This window comes from Ovis canadensis, chromosome 20 (assembly GCF_042477335.2).
Source record: "Ovis canadensis isolate MfBH-ARS-UI-01 breed Bighorn chromosome 20, ARS-UI_OviCan_v2, whole genome shotgun sequence".
NCBI lineage: Eukaryota > Metazoa > Chordata > Mammalia > Artiodactyla > Bovidae > Ovis > Ovis canadensis.
In genome coordinates, this window is record NC_091264.1 from 22,352,803 (window position 1) to 22,372,018 (window position 19,216).

Consider the following 19,216-nt stretch of genomic DNA (forward strand, 5'->3'; position numbering starts at 1 on the left):
CATTGCCCTCACCTGGACCGGGACCTGGACCTAGGTTCCACCTGAGTGAAACCTAGTCTTCTCTCAGCTCATCCCTGGTTTGCCGAGGATGCTACAGTTGAGATTGTTCTGTCCCCAAAAGCCCACCCACATAAGACCTGTGACTGCTTCTCTCACCTTATTACCTTCCCCTCCTAAGCACACTCTGGAGCCCACTCCTAAGAGGTCACTGTTAAAATCCTTGAGTTTGCTGCTAAGTCGCTTCAGTCGTGTCCGACTCTGCACAACCCCACAGAAGGCAGCCCACCAGGCTCCCCCGTCCCTGGGATTCTCCAGGCAAGAACACTGGAGTGGGTTGCCATTGCCTTCTCCAATGCATGAAAGTGAAAAGTGAAAGTGGAAAGTGAAAGTGAAGTCGCTCAGTCGTGTCCCACTCTTAGCGACCCCATGGACTGCAGCCCACCAGGCTCCTCCATCCGTGGGATTTTCCAGGCAAGAGTACTGGAGTGGGGTGCCATCGCCTTCTCCTTGAGTTTATGAGACTACAAAAAACACTTTAACTTGAACACTAGTAAATCAAGGGAAAGAATTCAACTTTGATCTTTTCTTTCCGCAATACCATGTGGCAAACCACTCCTCAGTAAAGGGAAGGATCTCTTTACAGAAGCAACAATGCATGTAAATGAAGAAGGGATGATAGAATTAGCTCATCCCCTATCTACATTCAGTTCAGTCTCTCCGACGAGTCTGACTCTTTGTGACCCCATGGACTGCAGCACGCCAGACCTCCCTGTCCATCACCAACTCCAGGAGCATGCTCATTTCTGCATTTCCCAGGGAGTTAATTGACCCAGGCAATGGTTACTAACTTCACGGAGACAAGCAGGGTGTGTGTCTCATGGTGAGGTCACAGCACCACCTATGGACGTTTCAGAGGAATGACATCTAAGTCTAATCCAACCTCTTCAAGCAGATGCGGATTTGCGAGAGCTGCGGAGGACAGAGGCACATGGCTAACAGCGCCGGGCGTCTCAATCCACAAATCCAGACTGCAGAGAGCTGTGTGGGCCAGTAGCTCAGAAACGCCACTGTGCTAATCATAAGGAGCAGACAGGGCTGCAGGAGAAACTTGTAAGCGTGAATAAGCATAAACAACAACTAAATTAAAAGGAGCACATTTGACTGGTCCTAATAAGATGGGTGAACCTAGAGCTTATTATACAAAGTGAAGTAAGTCAGAAAGAGAAAGACAAGCATCATGTATTAACGTATATATATATGGAATCCAGAGCCATCCGATCTCGTGGCACCGATGAACCCTGTTTGCAGGGCAGCAACACGGACGCAGACACAGAGGACAGACACAGAGCGGGGAGGGGAGGGCAGGATGAGCTGAGGCAGCAGTGCTGAAGCCCGCGCGTTGCCCTGTGTAAGATTAGAGAGCCAGGGGATCTGCTGTACGACCCGGGAGCTCAAAGGAGGGCTCTGTGACCACCTAGAGGGCTGGGATGGGGTGGGGGGTGAGAGGGAGGTTCATGCAGGAGGGGACATACCTATATCCATGGCTGGTTCATGCTGATGTATGGCAGAAACCAACACAATATTATAAAGCAATTATCCGGTTAAAAATAAAGAAATTTAAATTTTTAAAAAGACACCTAAGCTAGGGTGTCCAAAAATTTATACTTGAGTAAATAGACCACCAAGAAATTTTTTAAGGTAGTTGATATAACAGTCCAGATATGATTACTTCTTTAATTTAATTTACTCTTTTAAAATATTTATTTATTTGTTTGAAGGCGATGGGTCTTAGCTGTGGTTCACAGGATCTTGTTCAGTTGTGGTGTGCAAACTTAGTTGTGGTATGTGGGATCTAGTTCCCCGACCAGGGCTTGAATCCAGGCCCCTGCCGTGGGAATAGAGTCTTAGCCACTGGACCACCAGGGAAGTCCCATGATTACTTTTGCAAATTTTATTGAGGTTATAGTTGATATACAACATTGTGTTAATTTCTGCTGCACAGCCAAGTGATTCATTTGTACATATATATATATGTACATATACATACATACATTATTTTTCATATTCCTTTCCATTATTGTTTATCCCAGGATACTGAATATTATTCCCTGTCCTAAAGAGTAAGACCTTTCTATTCCTCCGTCCTGTGTATAATAGTTGGCAAACATAATTCCCTTTAAGAAGAGGGAGGAGGAGCTTTGATTGGCCCACAGCAGAGAGACTTCTGCAGCGGCTGGAAAAGTTCTAGTTCTTGAACTGGGTGTTGATTACAAGGGTTTTATCTTAAGTCATGTATTAAATAACACATTTTACATGGTTGTTGGTACCTCAGTTTTATTTTAAAGGAAAAAAAAGACTTTAAAAATCAATGAAAACGGGACTTCTCCAGGGGTTCCAGGGGTTATGATTCTTCACTCCCACTGTAGGGGGCACAGGTTTGATCCCTGGTGGCAGTGCTTAAGATCCCGCAGCCCTCACAGTACAGCCAAAAACAAACAAAAAAACAATGAAAAGGAAGCAGTGACTATCTGAACACTTGTCTTCTGAAGACTGCAGGGCTGCGTTTGGAGGAGAGAAAGTTGAAGACCACGACTCAGAGGGCTAGGGCTGGACCACAGAAAAGTAAACCATTTGGGGCTGGAAGGAGCTAGGTCTTGGGGGAATTTCTGGGCACTGTCCTTGGGAATGAGGACTTGTGTAGACAAGGAGGAGGACAAAGGGCAGGAGGGTGAGAGATGCGTGATCTCAGAACACAGCACTCCAGAGTTAGTTCAGGACTCTTCCAAGGTCTCACAGAATGAGTCATCCCGAACATTGACCTCACAGAGTCCTTCACTTGGTCCAAGGCCACCTGATGGGTCTTCAGGCTCCCAGGGAGAAGCATCAATTAGAACCTAGTGCGGCTGTGGTGGGAGCACTGCTCTTGGGACCTGCAGGGAGAGCGATAAAGTCTCTTGAGGTCCCCACCCTGCTGGGCAAGGACTCAGCAGACAGCGCACCCAGCCAGAGCCACTTACATCTTATCCCTCCCTCTGCCAAAGGCTGGGTGACTGATCTGGGACCCAAAGATAAGGAAGGAGACATTACCTCATTGCCAAGCAACGGAGTCTCCACACGTCCTGGAATTTAAAAAAGAAGGAAGAAATAGAACGCATCAGTTAGGATCAAAAGTGATTATCCTGAGTGGTGGGAGATGACCCACAACATCAGAACTCCGTTTCCAATTACCCCCTGAAATGTTTCTGGCTTCAGAAAAGATTATCCCAGTGATCCCTGAGAAGTATGGTCAGCCTTCCCCTGTCACACATCTTAGACGTTAGGAAAAGTGGAAAGTGGGAGAAGCTGGGGGCGGGGGGTTAGGTAGCAGGGTGCTCCTCAAAACTTATTACCTTTCCGGGCCCTGATGTGGATGGCAATTCCCACCAGAAAGAAGACTAGCCCGACCAGGAAGGCTGCAGCTCCACTCAGCATCTTTCTCCAAGAATATTCAGACTGAGCTCCTAAGGGAAACAGGTCTCAAAGTTGGCCAAAAGCTCCCAATATTTGGTGCTCCTTTCTGAAACTCCATCCACCTGCAATGCAGAAGACCCCGGTTCAATCCCTGAGTAGGGAAAATCCCCTGGAGGAGGGCATGGCTACCCACTCCAGTAATCTTGCCTGGGAAATCCCATGGACAGAGAAGCCTCGCTGCTACAGTCCATGGAGTCACAAAGACTCAAACATGACAGTGACTAACATTTTCTCCTGAAATCCCAGGGTCTGTGCTGGACAGCAATACAATGCTGTCCAGAGAAAGAATACATCTTTGGGTCCAAGGTTTGTACTCATGGAGTTTCTGTTAATAATTCTGATGGCCAATAAGAATGCCCCCCCTAAATGTTAAGGCCAAAGTACCAGAGGACACAAGTTCCCAAAACCAGAAGTGAGTGACAAGGTGATCAGACCTCCTTATTTCTTGGAAGATCCAAGGGTAGCTATCTGCCATGATTTTTCTCCACCCCAGCCCAACGAACCCAATTTCTATGACTCCTTCAGGTCAGAGAGAGGAACCAGTGCTGTGGCCAAGGTGAATAGGGAGCTAACACAGGCCCTGTCCAGGGTCAGATCGACCCGAGTTGGGTTCAGAAAGTACAAGCTGGTTCTCACTCCAGTCCACAGAAACAGGGCTCGGCAAGCTGGGATGGTCAACAAGGCAGGTGTAGACCTCTCCAAGCTCAGGCGTCATGGGCAGCATCACCGTCGTCTGAAAGGTCCAGTCTCCATTCCTGATGAGGCCGGTGGGCATGACCCCCTCTCTTTGTTCCTGCCCATTCCGGAACCAGGTGACCTTGATGTCCCCTGGGTAGAAACCTGTCACCAAGCAAAGCAGCAGATTGCGGTGCTGCAGGGCTGGGGTCTTCTCCGGATACACTGTCACCTCTGGTTGCACTAGGAGGAGAGAGAAAAAATGAGAGGTGGTGAAGGAAATCCACAAAGCCAACACCGGGGTGCCTTTAGGGGCTGCCTCTGCCCTGAGTCTCTTCCCCAGATCACCCACCTGGCAACCGGAAATGTGGGGAAAGCTCACCCCCAGGACTCAGACACTGGAAATGCCAATGTCCACAAGGAGGATGTGGGCTTTATCAGACACACCTACAATTTTCCTTGTGTTCAGGAAGACACTAGCCCTCAAAGGTGCCAAGAACTGGTATCTGGGACCAAGATCACAGTGACCTGACCCCTGAGGACAGTGAGTGAGTCACAACTGGGGACAGATCATATATAGTCTCCCCTGCACCTGACCCTGATGGATAGATGTCCTGAAGCAGGAAACTGCCCAAGACAAGGAAGAAGAGCCACACCCAGGCTCCCACCTAGGAGACCCCAACTCCCACCTCACCTCTCCTCCCCACGGTGAAGGGTGCACCCAGCTTGTAGTTGCGTCTGCAAAGCATGTCCACAGAGGCTCTACTCCTCGCCAGAATATCCGGCCGATTGTTCCACAGCTCAGCATCGGGCTTCCCCAGCTCCGTCAAGGCCACAAACATTCCCAAGTCGCTGTCGAAACGTGCATACTCCTCCAGGTTGAAGATGAATCTGACCACAAACCGCACTTTTTCTGTCCCATTGGTGAAGTAACAGTCAGCCTTTGCCTGGGTCACAAAATCTTCTGGAAAACCAAAAAAGACTATGAACCAGCCCCCATCTTTAGGAAACCCCTACCTGGTATATTACAATGCACCATATGGATTGGAGAGGAGGGCTTTGACCTCAGTAAATCTGACAAAGTAGCCTCTGCTCATCTGGGCCACACCCTGGTTCCTCTTAGCAAACAGACATCTATTCTTTAAAAAAAAAAAGAAGTGGTACACATATACAATGGAATATGCAGTTCAGTTCAGTTCAGTCGCTTAGTTGTGTCTGTCCATCACCAACTGCCGGAGTCCACCCAAACTCATATCCATTGAGTCAGTGATGCCCTCCATCTCATCCTCTGTCCTCCCCTTCTCCTCCTGCCCTCAATCTTTCCCAGCATCAGGGTCTTTACAAATGCGTCAGCTCTTTGCATCAGGTGGCCGAAGTATTGGAGTTTCAGCTTCAGCATCAGTCCTTTCAATGAACACCCAGGACTGATCTGCTTTAGGATGGACTGATTGGATCTCCTTGCCATCCAAGGGACTCTCAAGAGTCTTCTCCAACATCATAGTTAAAAAGCATCAAGTCTTTGGCACTCAGCTTTCTTTATAGTCCAACTCTTACATCCATACATGACTACTGGAAAAACCATAGCCTTGACTAGATGGACCTTTGTGGACAAAGTAATGTCTCTGATTTTTAATATGCTGTCCAGGTTGGTCATAACTTTCCTTTCAAGGAGTAAGCATCTTTTAATTTCATGGCTGCAATCACCATCTGCAGTCATTTTGGAGCCCAAAAAAATAAAGTCTGTCACTATTTCCACTGTTTCCCCATCTATCTGCCACGAAGTGATGGGACCAGATGCCATGATCTTCGTTTTCTGAATGTTAGGCTTTAAGCCAACTTTTTCACTCTCCTCTTTTACTTTCATCAAGAGGTTCTTTAGTTCTTCTTCACTTTCTGCCATAAGGGTGGTGTCATCTGCATATCTGAGGTTATTGATATTTCTCCCCGCAATCTTGATTCCAGCTTGTGCTTCCTCCAGCCTTTCTCATAATGTACTCTGCATGTAAGTTAAATAAGCAGGGTGACAATATACAGCCTTGACGTACTCCTTTTCCTATTTGGAACCAGTCTGTTGTTCCATGTTCAGTTCTAACAGTTTCTTCCTGACCTGCATACAGGTTTCTCAAGAGGCAGGTCAAGTGGTCTGGTATTCCCATCTCCTTCTGAATTTTCCACAGTTTATTGTGATCCACACAGTCAAAGGCTTTGGCATAGTCAATAAAGCAGAAATAGATGTTTTTATGAAACTCTCTTGCTTTTTTGATGATCCAGCAGATTTTGGCAATTTGATCTCTGGTTCCTCTGCATTTTCTAAAACCAGCTTGAACATCAGGAAGATTACTCAGCCATAAAAAAGAACGAAATAACGCCATTTGCAGCAACATGGATGGACCTAGAGATTATCATTTAAGTGAAGTAAGTCAAAGGCAAATATCATATGGTATTGTTTAAATGTGGAGTCAGAAATAAAAGGCGTACAAGTGAACTTACCTACACAACAGAAATAGAGTACAGATATAGAAAACAAACTTATGGTCGCCAGGCATAAGGAGAGGAGGGATAAATTGGGAGATCAGAAATGACATATATATACCACTGTATATAAAATAGCTAACAGCAAGGACCTGCTGTATAGCATACAGAACTCTGCTCAATACTCTGTAATGGCCTATATGGGGGGAAAAATAATGAAAAGAGTGGATGTATGTATATGTATAACTGATTCACTTTGCTGTTCACCTGAAACAAACAACATTATAAATTAACTATACTCCAATAATTTTTTTAAAAAAAGAACATTCTTTCTTGTTTGAAAGAAGCCTGAGGGCCAGCCGATCAGGCCAGCCAAATAGGAGACATGTCACCCAAAGAAGCAAGTCAAAATGAGTCCAGGGACACGAACATTCATTCAACAAATATACATTCATTTGACCAATATTTATAGACTGTTTGTGTATTGCCAGACAAAGTGCTAAGTGTCTCCAACCCAGGCTTCCAGAAGCCCAGACTTTTAATTCTCCTTATTATCAAGTCAAAACCAACCATTCCTGTATGGAATAGCTCAATTTTCTTGCCATTAGCAGCTTCATTCTATATATTCTTTCTGGAGTAAAATGAAAGGAATATGGAGGTGAGGTAAAAACAAACAAACAAAAAAAAACAAATGCAGAGCAGATTCACAGTAGTAGAAATTTCCCTTCTGCTTTCCACTTAAATAGGTTTTCTCAAGAATTTTCTCCTGTACCTTTTCCTGTGCATGGTTACTCAGAGACCTCATCCCCTCTGTTGGCTCTAGTAAAGTAATGACCTCATTACGTCTATCAACTTTGGGCAAAATAATATAAATCCCTGGTTTGAATACGCCTTTATCATCATCATCACCATCATTGGCCCTATATGTACAGTTAGTGGTTGTAATAACATGGTGATAAGGAATATAAGCTTAACTTAAACCTTCTCTGGAGCCTTTAATATTAAGCATTTCTACTGAGAATGAATTTAAAAATCCAAATCCAAGGATTCCCTAGAGGCTCAGTGGTTTAAAAAAAAAAAAAAATCCGCCTAGCAATGCAGGAGACACGAGTTCGATCCCTGATCCAGGAAGATGCCACCTGCCGCAGAGCAACAAATCCCGTGGGCCACGACTACTGAGCCTGCTGTGCTCGAGCGCCCCGGAGCCACAACTACTGCAGCCCGCACGCCCGGGGGCCCGTGCTCTGCAGTGAGAGAAGCCGCTGCAGCGAGAAACCCATGCACAGCAACTCGAGAGCGCCCCCTGCCTGTCCCGACTGGAGAGGAGCCCACGCAGCAATGAAGACCAAGCGCTTCAAAGTAATTAAACAAATTTTAAAAATTATTTTTAAAACTCCAAATCAAAAACAAAATCTAAATCCTTCAATATTCTGTGATAAACCATAATGGAAAAGAATATGAAACAGAGTGTACATATATATATACACACACACACACATATAACTGAGTCCCTTTGCCATACAGCGGTAATTAACACAACATGTAATTCAACCATACTTCAATAAAAATAAATTTAAATAAGTAGAAAAATAAAAATCAAAACCCATTCTCCATTCTCCATCTCTACTTTCAAAGTACGTTACTAGTATTGGTAGTGATTAGTTTGAGCTCTGTATTAACTTTCATACACTATACCTCATTTCTAAATGGTTCTCCAAAACAGTTTTAATTTTCCAAAGTTATTTAATCAATCTTCATAGGTGAGAAAAAGTGTGACTGTTTACTATGGTAAATTCATATGTTGAAATCCCAAATCCCAAGGATGATGGTAGTAGTTGGTGGTTTCGGGGGAAGGACCTCAGTTGAGAGCGTGAGCTCTTGATGAATGGGATGAGTGCCCCTAGGGAAGAGGCTCCAGAGAGCGCCCCAGCCCCTTCTGCCACGTCAGGACACAGAGAAGGCACCAGCTCCGAACCAGGATGACAGCCTTTCCCAGGATACAACCAGGCTGGAGTCTTGATCTTGGACTCCTCAGCCTCCAGAACTTTGAGAAATCAATGTCTGTTGTTTATAGGCCACTGAATCTGTGGTATTTGTCATAGCAGTCCAAACAGACTAAGATAATGACAGCTGTCTTAAACTTGAAGATATGGATGCCTCTAAGAGAGAAACTGGTGTGTGGCCGAGGGCTAGGTCTCGGTTGACTGGGGTTCTGGTTCTGCATCTACTGGTGTCTCATAGAAACAGACACTTCCCCTTCCTGACCTGCTTCCCCATCAATAAAGACGGGGCTTCAGTTCCCGCACACCACCACCAAGGTAGAGCTCAAAAGCATTTGGGTCAAGTAAGAAAAGAAGCAGAATGTGAGGAAGCAGACGTGGCTCACATGCACGGTGGAGCATTACTCAGCCACAGAAAAGAACAAGATGGGGTCATTTGTAGAGATGCGGATGGACCCAGAGACTGTCATATAGAGTGAAATAAGTCAGAAAGAGAAAAGCAAATATCAAATATTGATGCATGTCTCTGGAATCTAAAAAAAAAATGCTATAAATGACCTTGTTTGCGAAGCAGAAATAAAGACACAGACGTAGCGAACAAATGTATGGATAAGTAGGGAATGGGAGGTGGGGGGGATGAAACTGGGAGGTTAGGATTGATGTATAGACACTATTGATACCATGTATAAAATAGACAACTAATGAGAACCTACTGTAGAGCAATGGCAGCCCACTCCAGTACTCCTGCCTGGAAAATCCCATGGACGGAGGAGCCTGGTGGGCTGCAGTCCATGGGGTCCCTAAGAGTCGGACATGAATGAATCACTTCACTTTCCCTTTTCCTTTCATGCACTGGAGAAGGCAATGGCACCCCACTCCAGTGTTCTTGCCTGGAAAATCCCAGGGACAGAGGAGCCTGCTGGGCTGCCATCTCTGCGGTCGCACGGAGTCGGACACGACTGAAGCGACTTAGCAGCAGCACTGTAGAGCACAGGGAACTCTACTCAGCGCCCTGCAGTGACGTAACTGGGAAGGAAATCCAAAAAAACAGGGGATACGTGTGTGTATAGCTGATCCACCTTGCTCTACAGTAGAAACAGACACAACATTGTATAGCAACTATACACCAATAAAAATTAATTTTAAAAAATTAAACTTTTTAAAAAAGCAGAATGCAATTCAACACATAATGACATTTACTAATATTTTAAATGCACACAGAAAACTGCTACATAAACCCTGATACTTAAAGCCACAGCAGACACGGAATGGAAGGGAGGGAGAGAGGACAGAGAGAAGCGAGTGATGACAAGGCGCTGTGAGCTTGTTGGGAGAGAGAACTCCACTCTGTGCACTTGAGAACCACGTAAAAGGACGTTCAAATGGGTTAGTGGTGCAGATGAACCAGGAACGATCTCCCGGAAGAAATGGCATTTCGGCTGAGAAGTGAAGGGTGATCCTGATCTCAGATGCAGACCTGCTTTCGTGTCGAAGTGCAGAGGAACTGAGAGTCAGGAGGGCAACATCCTTCCTGGGCCAGCCAGACTGCTCTCAAACTCAGATGAGTCTCTAATCTCCAATTCCCTCTTTCATCTTACAGTCTAAATTAGAAAAATAATTATTTTTCTGTCAGATCTGTGTCAGAGTTTAGGTGTTACTGATCATGTGTGTGTGTGTGTGTGTTGTTGTTGTTTAACAGAAATTATAAGCTCAGAGAGGTTTCTGTTCTCCAAGAACAATGATCTCCTCACACCCACCCTCCCCAACCCTAGGGTTTTGTTCCTCTTTTGTGTTTAACGACTGGCATTTAAAGGGGCTCTGTTTTAAGAATGTTGTATCCTGTTTTCTTCTGATAAATATGTTTTCGGAATGTCCTGTCATTTCATGTTTGCATAGCTTAACTTCTCAGCTAGACAAATACCAGTAAGCATATGTACCTGGCAATCTGAGGATGGGCATCACACATTCAATTTCCCCTGTTTGTCAAACCGCTTGGTACAATCTGACCATGTTACAGAGGCTTAAAAACGTCAAATGACGCAGTCAAGTCCATACATGCATAAAGAAACAGTCACAAATAAAAGGAGTCACAATCATCAAACTCCTGGCTGAAAGACAGTGGCAATTTTCAGCCTGCCTCCATTTTTCACAGTTCTCCAGATGGCCATCAATACCATAAGGACCCTGAGCAAGCAATATGTTTCCCTTTTGTTGAATCAGTGGTTCTGGGACAGGAAGTCCCTTTCGCCGCCGCTCCATTTCATGTGGTAAAGCGGGAGGGAAAGCTTTTCTCTGAGAAAGATTCTCTGAAGTCAGAGCTGCTTCCTGTCTGGACTGGAACCTGGACCTGTAGGGAAAGGCCTCTCTCCCCCGTGTCAGTGTGTGCCTCTATACCTGAAAGAAATCACTATGTTCTTACCTGGAGAATCTCTGCCTTGAGTCATAGAAGCATCCAGCCTGAGAACCGTGGATGAGAAGGCCACCACCCAGGGAACCCAGATCGGACTCATTCTGGAAGAAAGCAAACAAGACAGGAAAATCTCCACCTCTTTAGAACGGGGCTTGGCCACACACACTCAGTCAAATATTCATGTAGAGCAGAGATGTCTTTCTGTCTACCCCGGGATTGGAAACTCCTCATCCAGATAACCAATCAAGCTAGAGGAGCTTAGTGTCATTAGGTGCTGGGTAGGATGCCTTCATAAAGTCATGTGATACCACTCCAGAATTTTTCACCTGCAGAATCACTGGCTGCAGTTCAGGGACTTGGAAACTGGACCAGGAGGAAAAAGAAAAACTACTCTACAGGGTATGTGGTCTCAGGACGACTAGACAGATTGCTCACCGTGGATCTTTGTATCATCATCCAGCACCGTCCCTGGCCTGTTGTGGCCAGTAGATCTCCATGATGATGCGGTGACTGACACTGTCAACAGAGAGCGTCTAAACGAAGACAACAGCGGACAGTATTCCAAGGCATGGCCCTTATGAGGACTCAGGGAAAGGGCGATTAGAGAAAAAATGGAAGAGACAGAATTATCTGGAGAGGAGGATTTCCTATAAACCAGGAGAAGGAGGAAAAAAAACATGGAGAGAAACTTCTCGAAAGAATAAAATGCTGCAAAAAAATGTTTAAAAGGATAAAAAGAGAGAGTGTGGATATGTGTATATGATTCACTTTGCTGTACAGCAGTAATTAATACAACACTGTAAATCAACTATACTCCAATAAAATTTTTAAAAGATGAAAAGTGTTTGGTGTATATCTGGGAGACAATAGCTCTCATGGATTTATATTTATAATAACAGTGAAAATAACACATAAGCATGGATAGTGAATCTAAATGTTAAACTTCTTAAGCTAATACAGGTAGATTTGAAACCATGTTTAAAGAGGATAAAAGGGGGGGGAAAGCATTATTATGTTTTATAATTAATGGGGCACCAGTAGCCTTCAGTGGAACAGAGTATTAAAAGAAGAGGCAATATTTCAAAAAGGTAAAGAGTGAATTAAAACGAGAAAATGAAGGCGGTAGATGTACCAGGACTTCAGAAATTTTGGAAGTTGACGTATGTGTACTATTTTGTTGTTTGTCCAGGCGCTCAGTTCTGTTCGACTCTTTGGGGCCCCATGGACTGCAGCACACCAGGCTTCCTTGTCCATCACCATCTCCTGGAGCTTGCTCACACTCATGTCCATTGAGTCGGTGACGCCATCCAAACATCTCATCCTCTGTTGTCCCCAATCTTCCCCAGCATCAGGGTATTTTCCAGTGAGTCAGTTCTCTGCATCAGGTGGCCAAAGTATTTGAGCTTCAGCTTCAGCATCAGTCCCTCCAATGAATATTCAGGACTGACTTCCTTAGGATGGACTGGTTGGATCTCTTTGCAGCCCAAGGGACTCTCAAGAGTCTCCCTCATTGCAGGCAGATTCTTTACCATCTGAGCCACCAGAGAAGTCCCATAAACTTCTTAATCAATTGTATTATTCAGTTCAGTTCAGTCACTCAGTCGTGACCAACTCTTTGCAACCCCGTGAATCACAGCACACTAGGCCTCCCTGTCCATCACCAGCTCCCCAAGTTCACTCAGACTCGCGTCCATCAAGTCAGTGATGCCATCCAGCCAATTCATCCTTTGTTGTCCCCTCTCCTCCCGCCCCCAATCCCTCCCAGCATCAAAGTCTTTTCCAATGAGTCAACTCTTCGCATGAGGTGGCCAAAGTACTGGAGCTTCAGCTTCAGCATCAGTCTTTCCAATGAACACCCAGGACTGATCTCCTTCAGAATGGACTGGTTGGATCTCCTTGAAGTCCAAGGGACTCTCCAGAGTCTTCTCCAACACCACACTTCAAAAGCATCAAGTCTTTGGCACTCAGCTTTCTTCAGAGTCCAACTCTCACATCCATCCATGACCATAGGAAAAACCATAGCCTTGACTAGACAGACCTTTGTTGGCAAAGTAATGTCTCTGCTTTTCAATACGCTATCTAGATTGGTCATAACTTTCCTTCCAAGGAGTGTCTTTTAATTTCATGGCTGCAGTCACCATCTGCAGTGATTTTGGAGCCCCCCAAAAAATGAAGTCTGACACTGTTTCCACTGTTTCCCCATCTATTTCCCATGAAGTGATGGGGCCAGATGCCATGATCTTCATTTTCTGAATGTTGAGCTTTAAGCCAACTTTTTCACTCTCCTCTTTCACTTTCATCAAGAGGCTTTTTAGTTCCTCTTCACTTTCTGCCATAAGGGTGGTGTCATCTGCATATCTGAAGTTATTGATATTTCTCCCAGCAATCTTGATTCCAGCTTGTGCTTCCTCCAGCCCAGCATTTCTCATGATGTACTCTGCATATAAGTTAAATAAGCAGGGTGACCATGTACAGCCTTGACGTACTCCTTTTCTTATTTGGAACCAGTCTGTTGTTCCATGTCCAGTTCTAACTGTTGCTTCCTAATCTGCATATAGGTTTCTCAAGAGGCAGGTCAGGTGGTCTGGTATTCCCTCTCTTTCAGAATTTTCCACAGTTTGTTGTGATCCACACAGTCAAAGGCTTTGGCATTGTCAATAAAACAGAAATAGATGTTTTTCTGGAACTCCCTTGCTTTTTGGATGATCCAGCAGATGTTGGCAATTTGATCTCTGGTTCCTCTGCCTTTTATAAAACCAGCTTGAACATCTGGAAGTTCTAGACCAAAAAATTCTATTGATCCAAACTTATTTTGGGCCAACCCAATTCTTTCTGGTGGCCTAAAAGTGATATGCCTCTATGCTGAGGGTCAGTCACCTTTAAGGTTAGTACTTGTTTTTATAGCTACCTTCTGCAGTGACGAAAGTAAGCAGTGAGTAACAGTGGTTTAAAATTATTTTTTTCTGTGAAACTGGCTAATTTGATACATATAGGGAGTGTATGAATCTGAGTGTACTTTCAAGCTAGATATGTACATATAAATAGAAGGTAAAAAGAATAAAATGCATTGCTTTAAAAAGAAAGAAAGAAAAAACACTTTTTCAGACACATGATTAAAATAGGAAGATTTGAAAAACAGGGGAATGAGGAAGTTCAAGCTGTGTGTGGCTTCAACAAACTTATTTTAGAACAAGGCAAGGTCTTCTGTTAAAAAGAAACTGGAAAAAAATATTTGATAAGTAAGAAGAGCAAGACTTCTTTTTCTCCAAAGTGATCTATAAGTGTATTATTACTTAATTTGCCTCTCGATCCATGGCCCAATATTGTGAATCCTGCAAGATGAAACAGACATGTTTCTTGTCCACAAGAAACGTAAAATTTAGGTGGAGTGACAAAGAAACAATTCACTATAATATCAGGAAGAATCAAATGAGCTTTAAAGCTTGGGCACACAAGAAAATTCAAGCCGTCTAGAAAGAGTTCATGATGAAGCTGATCAAGTTGATATTTCACAGAAGTGGCCAACAGGAAATGTTATAATTCGGAATACCCAGTGCATGGGGACAACAGAGAAGGAATAAACAGTGAAACAAAAAATGTGCCAGGAATTCCTTAAAAATTACTGTTTGGCCACAATAAATATATGTATGCACACTAATTCACTGAATGGGAGAAGAACACAGTAGAATTTTTTTCTTTTTCACTTCCCTAAGAGAACACATGTTTTGATGGGTGTGTAAGGTGAGACTGTAATGGTACTAGACCCAGAGAGTCTGGAATATTTGAGTTATGTGTTACCGAACATGCTGAGAGGCCCTCAGCTGCCCACAAACACAATATTTTTTCCATAATGTAATAAATGTAATACTCTTACTCATAAATGTAATAGCAAATTGTAAATAAAAGGCCAGTCAAATCCCTGATGCTCTAATAGAGGGTTTTATGGTAAAGCTTCTATGAAGCATGAGACCCCAAGCAAGGTTCTCATGTTTCCACTTTTACCGATAACCAGCTGTAAATCCTGAAGGACTAGAACTTCCAGGCACATAAAGTGTAGGAAGAAGAAAGATGGCGGGTCACAAAGGAACTCTGTTGAAGATGGCAGAAATAAGATTCTGGAAAAGAAAGGTGAAACATGGAGGTTCCCCAGAGCTGAAGGAGAACAGGCAGCGTGTCTCTGTACCCCAGCTCAAGGGTGATTCGCAGGGGCAGTTCATGGGACACCTGAATCCACAGAGAAAACCTCTGGTGTTGAAAGGAATTGATTTGGGAGCATGTACAAGCAAATGGATGGAGGACTTCCCTGGTGGCTCAGATGGTAAAGCGTCTGCCTACAACGTGGGAGACCCAGGTTCTATCACTGGAAAGGGTCTGGAAGAGCCCCTGGAGAAGGAAATGGCAACCCACTCCGGTATTCTTGCCTGGAGAATCCCATGGATGGAGGAGCCTGGTAGGCTATAGTCCATGGGGTCACAAAGAGTCAGACACAACTGAGCGGCTTCACTTTCACAAGCTGATGGACAGTGGATCACTGAGCCAAATCAGAAGGAGGAAAGAAGTGAAGATTCACGTTGCTGCAGTTGCCCCATGGACTTTCTTAAACTTTTACCAAGCTGGTACAGAGGGCAACTGAAGAAAACCATAAGGAATTCTTTATATCAGAGGATCTACTGTACTTCATGCTTTGTGGATCCACTTTTTACTGCAAGCATATATAGAGACATTTTTTCATAAGGCCACCAGAGAGCATTAATAGAAAAGACTGAGAAGGACAACCTAGGATCACTTGGCAAAGACCCTAGAAAGGATCTTGCAAATATCAGAAAGCAGTTTCCTTTACTGGAAGGAGATATCAAATTTCCAAAATTCTTCAAAGAATGGTTCTTTTCCAGTGTTTTTCAAATTAAGCTCACCAAAGTTACAACTTTGGATCCACTATAATGGAATGGATAACTTCTCAATACAAGTGACAGGGAAAAAAATGCGTTATACTATTCAGTCCTCAAGATGCCCAATGTTTATAATTATCAGGTATTAAATCAGAAGTGCCAAACATAGATAACGCAGACTTATCTAAATATCTACTGTTTTCCAAGGCTAGATGGTATGAATGTTCCCTTAAAGCTGGAGATGTATTATTCATTCCTGCTTTAGTATTCCACAATATAATTTCTGAAGAGTTTAGAGTGGGGGTGAATGTCTTTTGGAAGCACCTTCCCTCTGAATTGTATGGTAAAATGGATACCTATGGAAACAAAGATCCTACAGCAGCATCAAGAACTGCACAAATTTTGGACAGAGCCTTCAGTTCAGTTCAGTCGCCCAGTCAAACAGTCAGGACTCTTTGCGACCCCATGAATCCCAGCACACCAGGCCTCCCTGTCCATCACCAACTCCCGGAGTTCACTCAGACTCACGTCCGTCGAGTCAGTGATGCCATCCAGCCATCTCATCCTCTGTCTCCCCCTTCTGCTCTTGCTCCCAGTCCCTCCCAGCATCAAAATATTTTCCAATGAGTCAACTCTTTGCATGAGGAGGCCAAAGTATTGGAGTTTCAGCTTCAACATCAGTCTTTCCAATGAACACCCAGGACTGATCTCCTTTAGGATGGACTGGTTAGATCTCCTTGCAGTCCAAGGGACTCTCCAGAGTCTTCTCCAACACCACAGTTCAAAAGCATCAATTCTTCGGCACTCAGCTTTCTTCACAGTTCAACTCTCATATCCATACAAGACCACTGGAAAAACCATAGCCTTGACTAGACGGACCTTTGTTGGCAAAGTAGTGTCTCTGCTTTTCAATATGCTATCTAGGTCGGTCATAACTTTCCTTCCAAGGAGTAGGTGTCTTTTAATTTCATGGCTGCAGTCACCATCTGCAGTGATTTTGGAGCCCCCCCCCCCAAAAAAAAATTCTGACACTGTTTCCACATCTATTTCCCAGGAAGTGATGGGACCAGATGCCATGATCTTTGTTTTCTGAATGTTGAGCTTTAAACCAACTTTTTCACTCTCCTCTTTCACGTTCATCAAGAGACTTTTGAGTTCCTCTTCACTTTCTGCCATAAGGGTGGTGTCATCTGCATATCTGAGGTTATTGTTATTTCTCCTGGCAATCTTGATTCCAGCTTGTGCTTCTTCCAGCCCAGCGTTTCTCATGAGAGCCTTAAAAACCCTCAAAGAATTGCAAGAGGAATACAGGGACTTCTGTGAGATCCAACAAGTCCATTCTAAAGGAGATCAGCCCTGGGTGTTCTTTGGAAGGAATGATGCTAAAGCTGAAACTTCAGTACTTTGGCCACCTCATGAGAAGAGTTGACTCATTGGAAAGAGTTGACTCATCCTCATCATCAGAGGATGCTGGGAGGGATTGGAGGCAGGAGGAGAAGGGGACGACAGAGGATGAGATGGCTGGATGGCATCACTAACTCGATGGCCGTGAGTCTGAGTGAACTCCGGGAGTTGGTGATGGACAGGGAGGCCTGGCGTGCTGCGATTCATGGCATCTCGAAGAGTCGGACACGACTGAGCAACTGAACTGAACTGAACTGATGCAGGGCGAATGGTTTTGTCCATTCAAGATAAAGCCTATAGCAAAAATTTTGAATAAATAAAGAACTGAATGCAAAGAGCATAAACTTTTAAACACAATTCATTTCAAATACTGGAAAAGTGTAACAAGATGGAAGTCATTTTTTAAAAGATTTATTCTTCTCAGAGAGGCACTAGTGGTAAAGAATCTGCCTGTCAGTATAGGAGACAAAAGAAACATGGGGTCAATCCCTGGGTTGGGAAGATACCCTGGAGTAAGAAATAGCAATACACTCCAGTATTCTTGCCTGAAAAATTCCATGGACAGAAGAGCCCCGCAGCTACAGTCCATGGGGATCACAGTCAGTCATGGCTAAGCATGCACACACACAAAATGGGAAAGGCAGCTCAATCACAGATTTATAAATTAAATAAGTATGAAGGTGGGGGAGGTGAAATGCAACTTTGTAACTTTTAGTGTCCTGTGATGCCCCTCCCCCTCTACTTTAGTAAAAATGCCCTGCCCGGGGATCTGAGGAGTCAGAATAAATATTTCTTCCCCTGGAAGGCCATGACAGGAAGAATAAGAAAAAGATGGGGAGAGTTCCCTGGTGGTCCAGGGATTAAGACTGTGCTCTCACTACCGTGGGCCTGAGTTTGATCCCTGGTTCGGGAGCTAAGATTCCCCAAGCCATAGGAAACAAAATATATAGAAAACTATAAAACACTGGTGAAAGAAATCAAAGAGGACACTAATAGATGGAGAAACATATCATGAACATGGAGAAATATATCCATGAACAACGGATTGGGAGAATCAATATAGTGAAAGTGAGTATACTACCCAAAGCAATCTATAGATTCAATGCAATACCTATCAAGCTACCAACGGTATTTTTCACAGAGCTAGAACAAATAATTTCACAATTTGTATGGAAATACAAAAAAAAAAAAAAAAACTCAAATAGCCAAAGCAATCTTGAGAAAGAAGAATGGAACTGGAGGAATCAACCTGCCTGACTTCAGGCTCTACTACAAAGCCACAGTCATCAAGACAGTATGGTACTGGCACAAAGACAGAAATATAGATCAATGGAACAAAATAGAAAGCCCAGAGATAAATCCACACACCTATGGACACCTTATCTTTGACAAAGGAGGCAGGACTATACAATGGAGAAAAGACAAGTGGTGCTGGGAAAACTGGTCAACCACTTGTAAAAGAATGAAACTAGATCACTTTCTAACACCATACACAAAAATAAACTCAAAATGGATTAAAGATCTAAACGTAAGACCAGAAACTATAAAACTCCTAGAGGAGAACATAGGCAAAACACTCTCTGACATAAATCACAGCAGGATCCTCTATGACCCACATCCCAGAATATTGGAAATAAAAGCAAAAATAAACAAATGGGACCTAATTAAACTTAAAAGCTTCTGCACAACTAAGGAAACTATAAGCAAGGTGAAAAGACAGCCTTCAGATTGGGAGAAAATAATAGCAAATGAAGCAACTGACAAACAACTAATCTCAAAAAATATACAAGCAACTCCTGCAGCTCAATTCCAGAAAAATAAACAACCCAATCAAAAAATGGGCCAAAGAACTAAAT

At 43.8% G+C, this 19,216-nt stretch overlaps 1 protein-coding gene and 1 pseudogene across 4 annotated transcripts; one reads left to right on the forward strand and one right to left on the reverse strand.

The window, feature by feature from the left end:
- Positions 1-2,317: 2,317 nt before the first annotated feature.
- On the reverse strand, positions 2,318-11,302 carry LOC138425451 (HLA class II histocompatibility antigen, DO beta chain). Of its 4 annotated transcripts, none has more exons than XR_011251218.1 (6): positions 11,077-11,277; positions 4,880-5,149; positions 4,147-4,428; positions 3,390-3,572; positions 3,088-3,119; positions 2,318-2,930 (listed from the first exon to the last, which is right to left on the reverse strand). XR_011251218.1 is itself a non-coding variant. In XM_069563346.1 (6 exons), the coding sequence occupies exons 1-6, from the start codon at positions 11,165-11,167 to the stop codon at positions 2,895-2,897; spliced, it is 822 nt and encodes a 273-aa protein (XP_069419447.1). In that variant the 5' UTR covers positions 11,168-11,302; the 3' UTR covers positions 2,318-2,894. The 4 variants fall into 4 exon arrangements, 2 of the variants coding, with proteins under 2 accessions (XP_069419447.1, XP_069419448.1); XR_011251219.1 differs by having other exon boundaries at positions 4,880-5,146; positions 11,077-11,247; XM_069563346.1 differs by having other exon boundaries at positions 3,390-3,500; positions 11,077-11,302.
- A 3,833-nt stretch (positions 11,303-15,135) lies between these two features.
- On the forward strand, positions 15,136-17,676 carry LOC138425906 (tRNA wybutosine-synthesizing protein 5-like; annotated as a pseudogene).
- Positions 17,677-19,216: the final 1,540 nt, after the last annotated feature.

What these genes read in the sequence shown, in the direction of transcription:
- LOC138425451 (XM_069563346.1), bottom strand. Translation starts at nt 11,167, where the DNA reads ATGAGTCCGATCTGGGTTCCCTGGGTGGTGGCCTTCTCATCCACGGTT. An exon ending in CTTCACCGTGGGGAGGAGAG is followed by an intron (nt 4,429 to 4,879) that starts GTGAGGTGGGAG and finishes CTCTCCTCCTAG; the next exon opens with TGCAACCAGAGGTGACAGTG. An exon ending in CTCCGTTGCTTGGCAATGAG is followed by an intron (nt 2,931 to 3,087) that starts GTAATGTCTCCT and finishes CTCTCCCTGCAG; the next exon opens with GTCCCAAGAGCAGTGCTCCC.